This window comes from Xyrauchen texanus, chromosome 44, assembly GCF_025860055.1.
Source record: "Xyrauchen texanus isolate HMW12.3.18 chromosome 44, RBS_HiC_50CHRs, whole genome shotgun sequence".
NCBI lineage: Eukaryota > Metazoa > Chordata > Actinopteri > Cypriniformes > Catostomidae > Xyrauchen > Xyrauchen texanus.
The window spans coordinates 6,583,684-6,603,002 of NC_068319.1; the positions used below are offsets into that span (position 1 = coordinate 6,583,684).

Consider the following 19,319-nt stretch of genomic DNA (forward strand, 5'->3'; position numbering starts at 1 on the left):
TTGAATTTTATTTAATTAAGACTTTCATAAAAAAGTAGTAAACAGTGTTGTTTTAAATTGCAGCACATGCTGTGCAAAGATTAAAAAGTGAGGCAAAACCAAACTTTCCAAAAGGTTGTTTCAATGACAAGATTATTATTTGACAAACTATAGAAAATTTAATCGGATTGTATTTGGCAATATTTAACATTTTAAGTAAAGAGCAATATTACATATGTTAATACATGGAGCTGTACCATTTTAATGAATTCTGATGATGTAACTACATGCTTAAACAGTCCACGTAGCCTCCTATGATTAATAAACATATTAAATTGTATTTAATATGCATAATCAATTCTGCCAAGTACTTGTATCCAAATCTCAGAATGAACAGAGGTTCCTCTACTAGGACGTTGTATTAAGTACTAGTAAAATAGGTAAGACAAACATGTCTATCTTAAATAAAGTGCCTTCATTTCTATTAAGGTGTGCTAATTCAGGCGGCAATTCATTAGTAAGACAATCACACTAATAAGATTTAGCTGTACAAAAGAAAAGCATTGATTGAAAATGGCAACAATCAACAATTATTTGGTCAAGTGGACATCAAAATATTCCCTGCAGTTTTACTCAAATATTAAAATATGCTCTCTGATCAGTGTTGAATATATTACCAGTATTCTTGTATGGTCTGTTAGGTTCCCCAGCATACACAATTATGTACACTAATGTTTTTAAGAATGTGGCTTGCTTTTTATGAAAATCGAATAAGTAACAAAATTGGCACAGCTGCAATACTGAAATAACTATGCAAATATGACAACAAAATATTCATAAAACATGCAGTGCATGCTTTCATGGTTGAGTCTGTTATCAGATAAAATTCTCTTAAAACTATTAGTATACAAATTCTGAACACATAAAACTGGACACTTGCATGTCAACATGCAACAACAAATAGACCAATACTTACTGTAGTTAAAAATAATAATAAAAGAAAAAGAACAAAAACACACACACATGACAAACCTAAAACTATACACTTTAACTAAAATTTAAGGGTAAAGGGAACCGGGAGATTGTAAGTTGGATGCCTCCCCTCTATGGTCCAGTTCATTTTGTAAGTCTTCCAGCTCTTCTAACTCTTGAAACTGTCTGTCAGTTTTATGGCTGACCAGCGAGCGATAGAAATGCACAGCAAAGACGATAAAAACCAAGCCGAAAGGCACCATGATGGAGGTTGATGTGATAGCAGCAGCCACACCAGCGGAGATAGTCCCATTTTTCTGGTCTTTAGGCTTAATGGGTAAAAATTTGACCCAGCAAAGCAAAACCACCTCGGCGAGGAAGAGCAGCGTTCCAATGACAGTAGAAAAAGCCCAGGCAAGCTCGATGTGGCAATGCATTCTCTCATGAGGGGACTCCTTCACCGAATTGAGGTTGTGCACATTGCTAACTGCTTCGATATTTGGCAGGATGCAGGTGCTCACCATGAGGGCAAACAGGTGGACGGCCACCAAGACTGTGGTGCAAGCGCTGAAAGCGATAAGAAGTCCTGGTGGATAGTCGTGGTTGGAATCCAACTGTACTTCCACCATGGCCACCTGTTGAATGAAAAGACACAAAGGTAAAACAGACTATATGTAGGCTTGTGAACAACATAGTGAAAAATGTGTTAACCTAATTAATCATTTACTTGGTTGATACTTTTAAAATACAATTACAAGGACTAACTCCCTTAGAAGAATCTGAGTTGATCACAATAGTAAAAGTTAATGTATCAGCTTTACAAGGTTTGAACCTACAACCATTAGTTTACCAACCCTGAACTGACACGTGCACCTGCAAATATGCAAACATGCACGCATTAAGCTCAAATGCGCATGAACGAGGGATGTGCCAGAGTGGTAACTAATCGACAAGTCATCCAACAGCTGACTAGTTGATTAGTGGGATCAATTACTAACATAAATATTTTTAGTGATGGTGGCTGGGAGACAACTTTCAAATTAATTAAGGGATGCACCTTCTTGGAGAGCGTTTTTGAAAAAGTTTTCATCTCTTTAATGCTTTAGGTTTAGTCCTTTTATGTGCTGCTGTTACAGCAATAAAAGCGGCAAATCATTTTAATAAATTTCAAGACGATCACTGCTGGACATTAAATCCTCTGTTGTGAGTAATATTCCCATATTAGTGAGGTGATGTGGAGAGATTAAAGTCTTTTGCTGATTCTATCGGACACTGCTTAAATAAATAGTTGCCGTAAAAAAGGTTTAAACTGCCTTATGTCGTGAACTAGATGTGTACCCACGATATTATCTAGCATTATATTCTGCATTCAGGATGTGCATAAGTGGTTTCCTGCTGCTCTGTATTGGAGGCTTATTTCTTATTTTGATAATTTTGTGCAATATGTTTTTTACAGTTATTTAGCCTATTTATTCACTGAATATCCTTTTAGTACCACGAAGTGCTTAGCTTCCATATATCCCACTGAAACATGTCTGATCGGGGTCACATGAAAATAACCCAATTATACATTATTATCCTTAACACCGAATACTGGTACTTTTGCACATACCTAGCATGAACAAGCTAGGAAGATGGCGGAAGTGAAGATTTTTGGTGAACTTTTTGGCTTTGTTTCTCTCCAAAATCTATCATATCCCTTCAGAAGACATGAATTAAACCACTCAAGTCAGATGGATTGCTTTTACGCTACCTTTTGTCTTATTTTTGGAGCTCGAAAATTTTGGACCCCAGTGCCTGACACTGTATGGACAAAAACAGCAGTGAGATTGTATTCTTCTAAATATATTTGTTTGTGTTATGCAAGAAAGAAAGTCTGTTTGGAATGGCATTAGATTACATTTTTGGGTGAACTATTCCTTTAATGGTTAAAGTTTAACCTACTAGAACTACTCCACTTCTAAACCCACAAAACGGGTAAAGAGCTTTTTTCAAACACACCAATGTTCACAAACTTTTTGACCAAGTAATTTCTATTACTTTTTCAGACTTATGATAACTGGATAAGTATTTTTAGAAATAATTTTATTGAGATTTCTGCATGGATGTCCATGTCAAGTACAAATAATTTGAATCAATACATTTTCAGGAATAGTTCACCCAAAATTTTTAATTCTAATCATTAATTCACCCGAATACCATCCCATATATTCAGAAGTGATATGATAGTTGTGGGTGAGAAACAGATCAATATTAGAATCGTATTTAAGACTTTTAAGTCCTTTTAGAAGACCTCAAAATAAATAATGTATCACAGAATCTTACTTAAGCAGGGGCACACATTCAACGTGGCCTTAACAATAGGGGTCGTAAAGATTTTATTCATAGTGTGGAAATTTTAACTTTACAGGCTGAAATACACTGGGGACTCTTATTTTGAAATGTATGTGCATCACTGCTTCCAGCAGTTCATTCAAACAGGTAAGGGAAATAAAACGTGCACTCCTATAATAATCTAGAACGTATTACAATATTAACAATTAAATGTATGCACTGTCATATTTCATCAACACCATATAGTCATCATCAACAGTTGATCATTAGTGATCACTTGTCATAAATTTATGATATAGCTTAATAATTGTGAACTGCTCTGCAACAGCAGGAAACACTCACAAGCCCCCCAATTTTGTAAACCTGAATTTAAGACATTTTAAGATTTAAGGATGCATGGGAACCCTGTTACTATAAATTCTCCTCCCTGCCCAGTAGGTGGCGATGTGCACGAAGAATGCAAATCATCAAAAACACAAGAAGAACGTGGAAGTGTATGGACCTACAGAGCAGAGATATTCCTCGTTTCTGTTCTGCAGAAGATAAAGTCATACACATCTGGGATGGCATGAGAGTGAGTAAATGATGAGAGAATTTTTCGTTTTTGGGAGAACTATCCCTTTAAACAATTAGAGTACAAATGCCTTCAAATAAGATGGCTTGCAAGCAAGTTTTAGTCGACAAAATTACTTAAAAAAAAAAAAAAAAGAGCAATATCTAGCTTTTAGAGCAGAGCACAGCAAATTTTGATTACTTTTTAAGATATTACTTGTTTCCTTGACTTTCCCATGACTGGAGGTCACAATGTTAACCCCTTATATTTCCAGGATTTTCGTGACTGTGGTAATACCTGTCACATCACTGTTGAATCAGGGTTTGACTGCATGCACTGCAGAGGACGTGCAACCAAGTATCTGAGAATGTGACATGCATGGTAATATCCGGTATTTTGCTTCTCTCGTGATGCTTTCTTAATGTGTCTTAAAAACATCACTGAGAAACTACAACCAATCATATATCCATGTAGGCGAGTATTAGCACAAGCTAAACATCTGTGGCTGTCAGTTTGTGACGGTCCAGAAGGCATTTGTCATTTGAAGTCATTTCAGATCAATCCGCGACGCCCAGACATAATCTTTCGTTAAACTCACCAAACAACATCACATTAGCTCCTGCACGCACCGCTTGCACGCGCGATCTCTTTAACAACTGAGTGCGTTTAAACAACAAATGTGCGGTGTTGCAGGCAGTTGCATGAACAACACAACGACAACATAAACAAATAATTAACAGCATCTCACCATTGCGAAACCCGATAAAAGAGCCGAAGTGCGACTGGAGGCTTTGAGTTTGGCTCTACTCAAATATAGCTTCCTCCAGGACAGCGCCTGCAAAGAATGCTCGCTTCGACTCATAATGATCGGGTAAGATAGGAGAAACTCTCATATAGATCCTGGAAACATGGATTCATAAGATTCAGCAGAACTGAAGCATGGCTTTGGGTTAATGGTGAATCCCCGGCGCTCGAGACAGTCAGCTGGCTTGTCCAAGTGAAACAGGATGCATCATGCACGCATGCATTACCCACAAGTCTCCGCGAGAACACCGATTTTTCATCATGTTCCATTAATCCTTGTGTGCTGTTCGGGTTGTTTTCAGCCACTAGGGTGTGCTTTTGAGTCGTTTTTTGGCCATAACTTTCTCTGTGTTTCAGCTAATGGAATGATTTTTGGTGACAAATCTTATTTTCACACATATTTTAGGAAAATGCTTTGAAAATTTTCAAAAACTCAGCAGTACACTGTGGGCAAATTCATTACCCTTTGGTTATGTTCGTGGCTGAAAACAGCCAGTACTTTAAACTGCTGTAAAAATTTATCAGATAAATATTTTTTTCCAATTTTTTTTTGCATAAATCTATTAATCAACCTCAGTCCTGTTCAAAACTACTACATTTTTTTAAAAAAATTCAGGATTTTAACTCTTTAATTGCCAAATTCATAAATTATGTCACTGATTTGGGGGAAGCACAAAATGAGTATTTTCAGTATAAAATGTGATTGTGGACTGGATTTTTTTTTACCTTTTATCAAAGTCTTGGACATGTCAAAGATTAGAAACAACATTGGTTTCGATGCATTGTTAGTTTTTGTGCAGCATCAGATTTTAACTTTTTCTCCCTCATTTACTGTTCGTGGCTGTTTTTGCCCCATTGACTTCCATTATAACCACATTTTTTGATTGCAAAGCCATGACACCATATAGTCATGCATTTTTGATTGTTTGTGGTTTTCCCTGTTGGGAAGAAGTAAAATTTGTAATTTTTACTGTTGATAACCACGTGGCACCATTAACCCTTTAGATAGGCCTGTGCAAAAAAAAACTTAGTTTCTGGCTTTTACATGGAGTTATATGGCGTATAATAGCATATTAATGTGTGTGTGGGTGTGTGTGTGTGTGTGTGTGTGTGTGTGTGTGAGAGAGAGAGAGAGAGAGAGAGAGAGAGAGTGAGAACTCACCTTGTTATTTTTTAGTATTTTTGAAGCTGCACATGACAATGAGAATAATTATGCAAACATTGTCAAAACACAAACAGTATCTTCTAAATTTATCTCTAACAAGCACATGAATTCAAGTAAAAATTAACAGGAATAGGATGCATGTAGTAACAAATGTGTAATGGCACATACCTTGTCTAGATTGTCGACACCTCCCTTGCAGCGGTTGTAATCTGCGATTATCTCTGGCTTCTTTTTGGTCCCTCTGTCTTTTTACATGGAGTTATATGGAGTATAATAGCATATTAAAGTGTGTGTGTGGGTGTATGTGGGTGTGTGTTGGTGTGTGTGTGTGAGAGAGAGAGAGAGAGAGAGAGAGAGAGAGAGAGAGAGAGAGTGTGAGAACTCACCTTGTTGCGTCTGAGAAAATCAAAACATGCACCTCAGCTCTCACAACTACATGGAGTAAACAAAAACAAAGTTCCTTTTGATGGTGAGAAATGCAGAATAATCAAAAACAAAGCAAGTGGATTTAAACACTTGCATGCAAGCCTGCTGGTCATTTGATGGTGAGAAGAGCAGCAAGCAACATGAGAAAGGGCTTGACTTGTAGTGAAGTTTTAGAGATGATAAGGTGTCGACAATCTAGACAAGGTATGTGCCATTACACATTTGTTACTACATGCATCCTATTCCTGTTAATTTTTACTTGAATTCATGTGCTTGTTAGAGATAAATTTAGAAGATACTGTTTGTGTTTTGACAATGTTTGCATGATTATTCTCATTGTCATGTGCAGCTTCAAAAATACTCAAAAATAACAAGGTGAGTTCTCACACACTCTCTCTCTCTCTCTCTCTCTCTCTCTCTCACACACACACACACACACACACACACACACACACACACACACACACACACACACACACACACACACACACACACACTTTAATATGCTATTATACGCCATATAACTCCATGTAAAAGCCAGAAACAAAGCTTTTTTTTGCACAGGCCTATCTAAAGGGGTAATGGTGGTTATCAACAGTAAAAATTACAAATTTTACTTCTTCCCAACAGGGAAAACCACAAACAATCAAAAATGCATGACTATATGGTGTCATGGCTTTGCAATCAAAAAATGTGGTTATAATGGAAGTCAATGGGGCAAAAACAGCCACGAACAGTAAATGAGGGAGAAAAAGTTAAAATCTGATGCTGCACAAAAACTAACAATGCATCGAAACCAATGTTGTTTCTAATCTTTGACATGTCCAAGACTTTGATAAAAGGTAAAAAAAAATCCAGTCCACAATCACATTTTATATTGAAAATACTCATTTTGTGTTTTTTTCCCCCCAAATCAGTGACATAATTTATGAATTTGGCAATTAAAGAGTTAAAATCCTGAATTTTAAAAAAAAAATTAGTAGTTTTGAACAGGACTGAGGTTGATTAATAGATTTATGCAAAAAAAAATTGGAAAAAAATATTTATCTGATAAATTTTTACAGCAGTTTAAAGTACTGGCTGTTTTCAGCCACGAACATAACCAAAGGGTAGTGAATTTGAACAATGCACAAGGGTTAAAATGCACAATGCATATGAAATTAAATGTGCAAAAGCAAAGAAAATAATAGAAAATAATTTATCTTATTTCCATCTGAACCTATTATGCTAAAATAATAATAATAATAATAATAAAAAAATCAAATAATAAGTAAACTTGTCTGGTAAAATTGTTACAATAAGGTTCAATTTATTAACATTAGTTAACATGAATTAACAATGAACAATTCTTTTACAGCATTTATTGATTATTTCTTGGTTAATGTTCATTTCAACAAAAGTTGCATATGTTAACATTAGTTAATGCACTACATTAACTAACAATCAACAATTGTATATTTATTAGCATTAACAAAGCTTAATAAAAACTGTATATTAAAAAAGAAAGAATTGTTCATTGTTAGTTATGATACCTATGTTGATGCCAACATTTACAATGTGTTAAAATGTATATTTGTTCCAAATGCATCAGAAAAAAATCCTGTAACTTTATTGAGATTTCTTTGGCAAAACTACACTGAGGCTATATGTGTTTACATAAATTAGCTATATTAGTTAACATTAACTTATAATGAAGACTAATTTTACAGCATTTGTTATTTTTGTTTATTATTTTAATTTCAGTGCATTTTAAAATTGGAAGCTGTTAGCATTAATAAATTCATTATAAACCAGCATGAACTAAGAATGGACAAATGTATTTTTTTAAAAGAACGTTAACCATTAAATACTGTAAAATATATATATTGTTCATTGTTAGTTCATGATACCTAATGCATTAACTTATTTGAACAAAAACAACCTTGTTGTATGTTTTCCCACTTTCCTTTAATAGTGAGAATGACTTTTGTTTCCATATCTACATTTATATATTTATATATTTATATATAAATGTAGCAAATCTAACATTCTGTCTTAACTCTACATCTGTGTGCTATTTAAGATGACAAAGTATTATTAAAAAGAATTGTGTTCCGGTGCATATATATATATACACACATTTTTAAAGTAATGAACGATTCCATAAATCAAAAAACATTGTCAATATTACATCTTTTTTTAATTCATTTTAAAAGTAAACTCTTCAAAGTTTATGTTTTGTTATGTTTCTTAGTGGTGAGCTTAAAAGTTCATTTCCTTTATCATGATTTTGCATAGTCAACGATTCATAATTGAAAAGTGGATATCTGATAGCACGTATAATATTTCAAAATATTAAAACCCGCCTGTTTCAGAATGGTCGATCATTTGTGCTTATGCTGTTATGCTGGGTATGTATTTGGATTTCCTTGACGCCCATTTAACTGCGACGCTATAACGAGCATGTAACATTAGATAAGGCAAACGTAAGCAAAAGTATAGGAACGGTTGCAAAAGTATTTCAATTCTCGATGTAGCGCATATGCATGTGCACGAGGCAGCAGCTGCAGCGTATGCGTGCATGTATGGAAAGCAAGGCAGTCCTTGCGCGTGGTACACCGAAGAAACAAACAAGATTCTGACTCATCACAAAAATTATTTATGTCCCCTAAACTTTGAATTCAGAAAGAACAATCATTCTTAACCCCGACTAGTATCTGGGTAATGTGTTGACCCCTATAAACACAGCCCGTGACGTTCCCGCAATGTTTTGATTCTGTTGACAGTGACGTCACGATATACTACACAAAAATTGTTTCTACTTTAGTTTTCTATAAAGCAATCAAAGTATGCACAACTTTACGCATTTAAAAATGGTACGAAAGTCTCGGACACAAACTGGTTTGTATAGTTTAACCCTTCCTCGCGAAGGCTCGTTTTAAATCGGGACTTTGAGTCTCAGATAAATTATGTATTGTTTTGAGTGGCCTCAGTCGGATAGCGGCTTGTGCGTATCATTGCAATACGACATACTAGAACAACATACACTGCATATAAAGGTTAAATGCAGTATTGCTTGAAATGGTAAACAGGAAAAGATGCACGTTCCTCTTACAAAACGAACAAGATGCTCCACATACAGGCGCGCGCTACATGGTAGCCGTGCGAAACAGGACACATTGTTGCCCCCATCAATCCTATATCTAATATTCATAGTGAAGTTTAACTCAGTGCACACTGATCTTAAATGTATAAATTGTATAATAGCTGCAAGACAATGAAAGATTAAGGCCAACAGTTATCATGCTAGGAAAAATGTGTAATCACATTTGTGCAAATTACATAATATCAGAGCCAAGCGTTGGCTATGCAACAGGCTATCTTCGTTGTATCTGAGAATGTTCATTTCCCGCGTCTCGCAGAAGGATGTACGATGAGAACGAGGATTTATCAGATGTTGATGAAATAACAAATAGCAGGGGCTTCAGCGTGGAAGACAAACTTGAGAGTAATTTATACAACTGTGAACTTGTTCAGCATGGAGGGAAAAGGTAAGTGTTTATTTTCTTGGAGCAATGCTGAATATTATTTATTACTACATATTGTATTTTAACATTAAATAATACATATTGCATAATGGTTATTATTTGTGATTTAAAAAATAATCTTTTAATCTTTATTACTGCTTTGTTTTCGATTCTGTTGCATTGGAGTTTGTTCTGATGATATTTGTGATATATTAATGTTTTTTCCCCTGTATGTTGGCACATGCACCAAGATAAATTCCTTTTATAGCTATACTTGCCAAATAAAAGATCTACTTCAATTTAAAGTCAAACTATCTAACATAAACAATAGGGATCATCAGTGGCATCTAACTTAAAGGGATCACCCGAAATGAAAATTCTCACATCATTTACTCACCCTCATGCCATCCCAGATGTGTATGACTTACTTTCTTCTGCTGAACACCAATGAAGATTTCCTTAAAGGTGCTATATGTAATATTTTTTACTGTACTAAATCATAAAATTACCATAATATGTCATTAGAGAATTAGGAAACATGCTAAAATGAAATACTGGCTTCTGCAATAACAATGGTACATCCAGTATATTTTACATTTGAATATTTGAGATCTGAATCTCCAAAAAGCACATAAAGGCATCATAAAAGTAATCGACCCCAGTGGATAAATACTATGTCTTCTGAAGCAACAAGATAGGTGGAAACAGATCAATATTTAAGCCTTTATTTTACTATAAATCTCCACTTATTTATTTACTCCATTTAATATTATTATTTTTTTACATGATGCTATAGTTAACATGTTACCATATACCATGGTAGTACTATGGTATTCTTTGAAGTACTTTGAAATTATTTACAACAATTCCTTCTATTGTATCCTAGATTTTACCTATGAATATGTTCAAAGAGAAGCACTCCGAAACCCACTTATATTTAAGGCCAAAGATGGACTAGGAATTAGCTCAGATCAGATCAAATTTGTGTAACTACAGTTTTATTTCATAGTCTTTAAATTGTGTTTATACTTCAAATCAATTTATTCATTGTTTAATCCAATACAGAATGCCAGATCCGGAATTTAAGTGAAATCAAGGGATTGGTTGGTAAGTGTAGTTACTCTCATACAGGGAATAACTATGCTTAAATTACATTGTATTTATGGTGCCATCTGTGCCATTTTTTTTGTTTTGTTTACAAGTTCATCTTAAATAAGCAATTATGTTTGGTGCAATGAATGATGACTTTACATTTTGTCCAAACAAAATGTTTTTTTTTAACCTTATGTTGTCATCACTATTGACTGGGACTTGTTTTATTGTGCTTTATACTGCTTAATCAGACCCTTTGAAGTGCATGAGCATGACAGTGTACCAAACCTATATCATGAAACTAAATGCATGTTATATGTCGGCTCTAGCTGCATAGATTTGCATTGTGGCATTCTGAAGATGTGCAGAGCAATTGGGCGCATCTGTTTATCTAGAGCTTAGCTATATACGAGGTTGATAATTTGATGTCGGCAACATATTTGCAAGTTCTTTTTAGTGTATCTTATTTTACATCTTATTTACATCTCCAGCATCATATGTGTACACAGATATTTAGTTTTTGTCCTGTGAATAAATTTATGATGCTGGTATATAACTTTGTAATTATTATGTGTATTAGAGGAGTATTCTGGGTTCAATACAATTTGAGCTCAAATGACAGCATTTGTGTCATAATGTTGATTACCACAAAAATGAATTTCAAATAGTTCCTTCTTTTCTTTAAAAAAACCAAAAAGGTTACAGTGAGGCAATTAGAATGTGAGTAAATGGGGCTAATTTTTGGAGAGTTTAAAGGAAGAAATGTGGAGCTTATAATTTTATAAAAGTACTTAAATTAATTCTTTTGTTTACATTAATTCTGAGCTGTAAAGTTGTTTAAATGGTAATTTTTTTGCAGTCATTTTTGGAGTTTAATGTCATAAAATTGGCTATTACTTTACACAGAAAAGTTTAGTATGTGATTTTATCACACTAAAATTATGTTAACATACATATTGTTTATGGCTTGTGGCTATAATTTTGAAATAGTGATTATTTTGATGTTCAAAAATTTGCCTCCATTCACTTCCATTGTAAGAGCCTCACTGGAACCCAGATTTGTGCTTTTATTTTTCTTTTCTTTTTTAAAGAAAAGTAGGGGTAAGCCAAAATAAATTTTTGTGGGAATCAATATTATGTCACAAATGCACTAGATTGAGCTTAAATTGTATTGAATCCGGAATATTCCTTTAAGAGCAATGGATCTTCAGTCATTATTAGTCACATCTAAATAACTTTTTTTAATCTCCATAGAACCATATGGCCAACTATAGAACCCTTCTTTTTTAATCTGAAGTACTTTTAAATCAGTGTATGTTTCGTACATGTCATATTCATGGTTTTAATTTATTTAAAAAAAGAACAGCAAAAGGTACAATGATTTATCTGAACAACTTTGAGCCAAGTTTTAGTAAATCTTAACAGCAACACCTGCTCAGAAAATGAAAAGTTGCATTTTCCAAACAGTCCCCTTGTGAATCTTAATCTGTTACGACCTCTGGTGGTAATGAATCTGCAACTACAACTGAAAGTAGGCCATGCTATTATGTGTCTACAACAAGAACAGCTCTGGGTAAAAGTTTTCTTTTCATGTAAATCAGGAATCTGGGTCCAACATTCCCTTACCAGAATATTTAGTCTCACATTAACATAAAATAATATTTACCCATTAAATACAAGGAACAACCTATGGTAAAATGTGTGTTTCTTTATGAAATTTCAGGCAGTAGGCAGGCTGTTGACATGATGGATGTTTGCACACAAAAAGGTTCAGAGATGAGCATGGCTCAATTCGTCTGCTAAGACTCCACTGAGGAGGAGCCTGGAGTTCAGTCACACCAAACTGGAGAACTTGATCAAAAGTCCCACTGTGGTAAGACACCAGATTTTGTTGCTAATGTTACAGTTATTCTGAATTACGTTTAAAACATTAAGTGCCCCATTATCTAAAATTGCATGTTTTAACATTTACATTTCAAGTAAAAGAAAAGTAAGATTTGTTACTTTTAGCATTTTTTCACTCTTGTAAGGAATTTGCCATTTTTTGTAATTTTTGTAAAGACAAGGAGAGTGTGTGAGTGTTCACAGCCACTTATACACTAATACAGTGCGATCTGTTTGTGTGTGTTTGTGTGTGTGTGAAGTATGACAGAGAGCAGAGCTGCACCTCTCGTTATTCTGAGGTGTGCAACGAATGTAGACTGCATATTATTTAATTAAATTACATCCTTCCGCTTTTTAATGATTACATATGGCCATATTAAGATTTTAATTTGATTGTCAAAATATTATTGATTTATTCAAAAAAATATCACATCCCGTAACATTTTGCTAATAGCACCACACTGTAATGGTACCGAAATTAGCAAGATAATATTGCCCCATTTAAAAATTTCAAATGCTATATTTGGTATAAAGACTCGGAAGGCTTATAATTTTCTATTGATTGCATACATTGGATATTTTTGCTATGTTCTCATTTTATCGTTATCGTATTTGAGGGGGACATGAAATTCCCGGGCTGAAAATGAATCCAACTCTGATGCAGCTTTCGCTATATAGATTATTTTAGCAAGACAAGCTATTATCTGCTTATATTAATAATTTTGACAGTTGACCTGAAAAATATCCTTTGATATCTTATATTAGTCAAAGACAAGTTATGTTCATTTCCCAGAGTCCCTTGCTTCGCTTCTCAGCACATGCTGCATATTTCTTGTGCCTCCAGCTGGCTGTGACTCCAGCAGGTTGCTAGGCAGCAGACTTCTAATGCGGAAAGGGGGCGGGTCTTCATGAACCGCTGCAGTTTTCCAATGAATCCCCCTCAGCCAATCATAGTGTTGAAAAGGAGCATTTCCTGCGCTGTAAAGCTCTCTCTCTCTTTCTCTCTCTCTCTGTCTGTATGTAACTTTCTCTCTATCGCTCCCCTTTGACTCACTCCTCCCCACTGTGTTCATGGAGCTCTACATAAAGGAAGAATTTAGAGCTAAAAGTCACTTCAGTTCTCATTATTTGGGCTACTTGTGCAGATATCAGAGCCAAGGTGAAATGGCTCAATTGGGGATGAAATTATGTCGGGTAGGTGTGTGTGTGGGTGTGGATGAGGATGAGGATGATGGATGTTATTTTTTAGAGCTTTTGCAAAAGCCGTGTACAGTTTGGTTAACTTTCTTTGCTAGTTTACTTTGTGGTCGTTGTACACAAAAGTCTTTGGTGACCGGGTCCGGTGACATAAATGCTTGTAATGGCTTCCACAGCGGTTGTTTTCTATAATTTGTGATGGATATGAAGTCTGTGGCCTCAGATTTTAAGGCTTGTGCAGCATCAAGGATAAAGTTTTGTTTTGGCTGCTTTGGTGCGTCATCCCCCTCACCGGCTACTCTGAGGGATGGATGACACGGGCTGCAGCGGTTTGGGTTTCAAACGATTCCCTTACATATCAGCTATAGCACTTGTTTTGAGAGACCTGTGTTTGTATAAAAAGGATTGATTTTAATAATTTCTTGAAGTGAAAATTTGTCATTATGGTCATATACAGGTTTATAATGTGATCAAATTCTACTTAACTAGCTCTAATTTTGAAATATTAGTGCAAATGACATTTTGCAAAATAAGAAATATGGATACAGTAGAGAATGTGAAAAACAATTCATTAAGAGGCATAATGAGATTTTATGTTTTCTCCATTAAGATGCTTATTTTGTACTTTGGACTGTTGCACATTTTGTAATTTATATATTAATTGTGGTGAAGACCACAGGATAAGTGCCTATGTGAGGGCACTATGTTGCCATTGCTTATTTATTCATAACCTTTAATCTTAGAGCTCCAATTATAGGGTATATAACCTCTGTGGTTTCAGGTTACAACATATTAACCTTCTGTTGCCTACATTCAATAAGCCTTATTCATAAAAGACAAGTTCCATTCATAAATCCATTTTCACCTTGAGTTGAATGCATCAGTTTATGCAAATTCTGACAACTTTTTATGTAACAATTATATTTGTTTATGAACAATCTAGTCCAAGAATGGTTAAAGGGGTTTTCTCTGACTTTTTTTCAATTCTAGAAAGCATCTAGTTCCAAAGTTAGCTCATTGTGTTTGTGTGCTGATAATCTAATATACTGTATGATGTCATCGTCTGTCTGTCATCGATCTGACATTTATACTGCCATGAACGACAACTTCATAATCTAATATATACACAGTGAAGCAACATGCAAAAAGTGTGTGTTAATAATTAAACTGTCACTTACTCACAAGATGACTTTTGAAATCCACGAATCCATGACTCTTAATTTAGAAGTGACGTTTCTCAAGCTCTCAACCATCTGGGTTTGTGCCGAGATAGATGACTAATAATTCCCCAAAAGAAGGATGTCCCTGGGTGATCAATGCCTTTTTCTCATTAGAACGAACTGAGTCCTTCACTTTCATAGTCTCATGGTAAACTTGGGCAGATTTTAACCAGACACCAAGACTTTTTGGGGTTTGATTAATTTCTCTCCTTCCCAAGCGCTGCGGTTCACAAATGCATAAGCCACAAAATAACTTCCATTCACATCCTGGTGCTGAGACGCTTTATCTGTAACAAACCTACATCTATGACTTGCGTTTCATATGTTCTGTCCACAAAAGAGAAATTAGACTTGATTTACCACTGAAAAAATTATAAAAAAGTTTTTTTCTTAAATTTAAAAGAAAAAGTGAGACTATTTTGCTGTGCTTTGATAAAGCTGTTGATTTATAGGGGGGAAATTCCACTTTTGGTGGTTTTGAAGGAAATATAAATTTTTGGGGAGTAGAACATTCCCATGCTTTGGTTACTCCCAGTTACCAAATATGTTTTTTCTCTATCTATTTCTCTATTGATGTTGAGAATCACCCTCTCTCTCTCTCTCTCTCTGTAGATACTGTCTGATGAGTGTAAAAAGCTGTTTCACTGACTTCCACATCGACTTTGGTGGCACATCAGTATGGTATCATGTCTTCAAAGGAAGCAAGGTATGCTTGTGTTGTCTGTTACTATAGACTGTAGACATAATCGGTGTACAGAGAGCTGTGGAACTGCAACTCTGTACATATCGTAAATGGGTCATTCCTACAATCTGGTGACATTCCAGCTTTGAAGCTTTTGAAAAATAAAACATACTTTTACAAGTTTTTGGGACCATTTAAATATCTGAAAAGGATTTCAATTATTTCAAATGTAACTTTTAAGCCCACAGAAATGTTTAACATTATAAAAAGTCTTTATTCTTTTTAACAATCTTATTAAAATTGTAATCTGGTGAAATTAAACTATATAAATACCACACACTTGCCATATGCAACAAAATGTAATGGCATGTCATGAATAGGTGCGTTTACAGATTGAGGTGGGAAACAATCAACATGCACTCGAATGCTATATACTTCTCTCAAAATGATCTAGCTTCTGACAGAAAACACAACAGAAGACGTCCACTGATTGTCACTGATCTTTCCCCCAGCCATTTCTGTGTCAAGTGTAGCATCAGTGTAAAGCAACATGTGATATGTTTCAGGTCAATTTCTCTCATTGTGAAACATTTTCATCAGTTTGGGTGTGTGACGCTAAAATATGGGACAAACGGCACTGCTTATGTATTTCTTACGGAACGCAAGTTTTTCCCTTAATTATGGGACAATTCCTTATTTTACAGGATGTTTAGCATATTTCGTTAATTAGTTTCCCTGATACTGCTTCAGCAAGAGGGTGGCTCTCTCTCTCTCTCTCTCTCTCTCTCTCTCTCTCTCTCTCTCTCCACACACTGTCATAAATTCTTTCAGTCTACAACAGCAGTGATAGCGATTGTCAGGGGTGGAGAATGGTAGAATTCAAGTGATAATGCACCAATTACAACAAAGAATCACCAGTTTCACAAAACAGCATCCAATACAGTTAAAGAGAAACTAACATGACAGTAGATTATGAACTTCTGAAGCAGAAAAACAGTGATGTCATGTTAGAGCAGGCCTCGCCCACGACTGGTGACGGACTCCACCCTATTACATAGATCCTTATAAAAAGTAGAAAAATTAGAAAATTTACTCAGTAGTACTGTAAAGATAGTAGTTGTAATTTGTTACCTTCAACCTCTGCCCAGAACACTCTAGCAAACAACCTAACAGCATAGCAACACCATGGCAACCACCACAACCAATCGGCATTGTATCAGTGACATTAATATGAGCAAGCAACACTCACATTTTCTTTAGAAAACCCCCAAATTTGTATTAATGAACACCCAAAATTTTGACTGATTGGGTCAATCTGCATTTATTTTCTGTTATTACTCATGTTCACAAGCTGATGTTGAGTTTATAGGGTGCAGAGAGCTGCAGGATTCTGTCTGCTTGTGATCTGTAAAGATCAGGTATCCAGAGGCCCTGTAAATGAATCTTTTCCCTGTTTGCATTGTTGCATCGCAGCTGGGGCTGCACTGTCAGCACAAATGCTGCTTGTGCGGATGTGTGAGTTTGTGTGTTTACTGGAGGGTATCAAATAATATCCGCACTGAAAGGTCAAACGGGAGCGCTGGTGTGTGTAAGAATCACAAGGATGACACGTGTATGACTAAAGGCATTTCTAGGAACTTGGATTCTAGGAGTTTATTCCTGATATACAATCAGTAGTGTAGTTTGGGCATACGCAGGCATATGCCGTATGTCCACCTATCTTTCTTAGGATTTTGCGTATGCCCACCTGAAATAAGTGATGATACGTATGGCCGCCAGAACAACGAGCAGTCTTTTGACCCACAAATTTTTCAATCTACTAACGTGATGCCACAGCATCGTTGAGTGAATTGTGTGGGGAAAATACTGCATAGTATTGTACCCTTGCTATTTTTTTATGCTCTTTTCTTTTGTCCTTTTACTGCTGTTGGTGGTGCCTTTTTTCTCGTGAAATAAAAGTTTTAATTTATATTTCTAACTAGGAAAACAATTTCACTAGACACAGAAAAGCACATAATGGAACCTGGAGATATTAACATTTCTTCTTCATTTTATATCAGAAATTTTCTTGGTTTTAAATTTGTGAAAATCCTAAAGGTTTCTGATTATTTCCAGATTTAAATGAAAAAATAAAATACCAGATTTCAATGTGCATGGTCTCAGACTTTTGACCCCCACTGTATGTCTGGACACATAAACAAAAGACCTTGGCATTGCAGCTCCATTCTTTTCTTTTTGAGGTATAGGAACACTGTAAGAGTCAGGAAGCGATAAATACATTTCTGTGGTTGGATTAATGCTGACAATAGCTTGTGATGTATTTATTCTAAAGAATAAAAATCATATCCTGGTTTAGAATCAAACCTGCAGCCCTCTCTCGCTTGCTCAGGTTTTCTGGCTGATTCCACCAAACCCACACAATCTGTCTCTCTATGAGGACTGGGTGCTGTCAGGTAAACAGAGTGATTTCTTCCTTGGTGATCGTGCAGATGGCTGTCAGAGAGTAGAGCTGAAACAGAGCTACACATTCTTTATCCCTTCAGGTGAGGCACCGAGCTCATGCATGTTAACTCAGCACTTATAGGAGAATTTTGTATGTCATGATTTTCCATCTAGCATGTTAATTATCATATACAGCAAACACATTTTTATGAGTTTTTAATGATTTTGGCATTTTATTCGTTGATTTCTTTTGCATATGTTGTGGGTTAGCTCAGAAATAGAAGCTTTGTAGGCACATTGAAGAAGATCAGTTTTTAATTCCCATAACCTAAATGTGCCCTCTGTGATTTTTTTTATTTTTTATTTATTTATTTATTTTTTTTGTGTGTGTGAATAGTACTTTTGAAAAATATGTTTAAAATTATATACACTCCCATGAGATGAAGGCTCTAGTCATATTAGTTTTAGAGAAAAAGCTGCTTTATTCTACATATGGTGCTGGGCTTACCACCATGTTGAGATCATATGACCAGCTGAATATTACCTGCTTTATCTTAATAATCCCCTGAAATTGGATGCTTTCATATGTGGAATCAATAAGTCATGGCTGACTGTGATAGCGCATTTCTACAATTCTGTCGGTAGCTGAGAACTTTTGCACTTGTGTGATGCTGCATCTACTGTGCTAGGTGTCAGCGCAACAAAAGTATTATTGAGTGTATCTTTAAGCATTCTGATTTTTGCCATCTAATGCGTGGTTGCAGGCTGGATTCATGCCGTCTACACTCCAGAGGACACCTTGGTGTTTGGCGGGAATATTCTGCACAGTTTTAACATTCCCATGCAGCTCACCATCTATGAGATTGAGAACAGGACAAAGGTATAGCATTTATTAAATAAAAAGGTATAGATTGCTTCTTGAGTTGTCAGCAGAGCTGAAGCGTCAAAAGATTTGTCTCGGGTGAAAGGAAATTCTGAACATGAATAATCTGATTTTGATTCATTATATTGCAAGATGAAAGAAATATTTACCAGCATTATTTAGACTCAATCATCAGTAAAA

At 35.3% G+C, this 19,319-nt stretch overlaps 2 protein-coding genes across 2 annotated transcripts in view; one reads left to right on the plus strand and one right to left on the minus strand.

Annotated features, from left to right (window-relative positions):
- On the minus strand, positions 1–4,874 carry orai1b (ORAI calcium release-activated calcium modulator 1b). Its single transcript, XM_052117753.1, has 2 exons — positions 4,587–4,874; positions 1–1,586 (listed from the first exon to the last, which is right to left on the minus strand). Exons 1-2 carry the CDS (start codon positions 4,698–4,700, stop codon positions 1,038–1,040), a joined length of 663 nt encoding a protein of 220 aa, XP_051973713.1. The 5' UTR covers positions 4,701–4,874; the 3' UTR covers positions 1–1,037.
- The window catches only part of LOC127636340 (lysine-specific demethylase 2B-like), a 27,901-nt gene continuing 13,283 nt past the window's right edge, over positions 4,702–19,319 (plus strand). Inside the window, 10 exon segments of the mRNA XM_052116792.1 lie at positions 4,702–4,709; positions 9,635–9,748; positions 9,750–9,763; positions 10,626–10,723; positions 10,813–10,846; positions 12,555–12,625; positions 13,861–13,874; positions 15,745–15,838; positions 18,204–18,357; positions 19,021–19,136. Coding sequence (XP_051972752.1) covers positions 4,702–4,709; positions 9,635–9,748; positions 9,750–9,763; positions 10,626–10,723; positions 10,813–10,846; positions 12,555–12,625; positions 13,861–13,874; positions 15,745–15,838; positions 18,204–18,357; positions 19,021–19,136 — 717 coding nt within the window.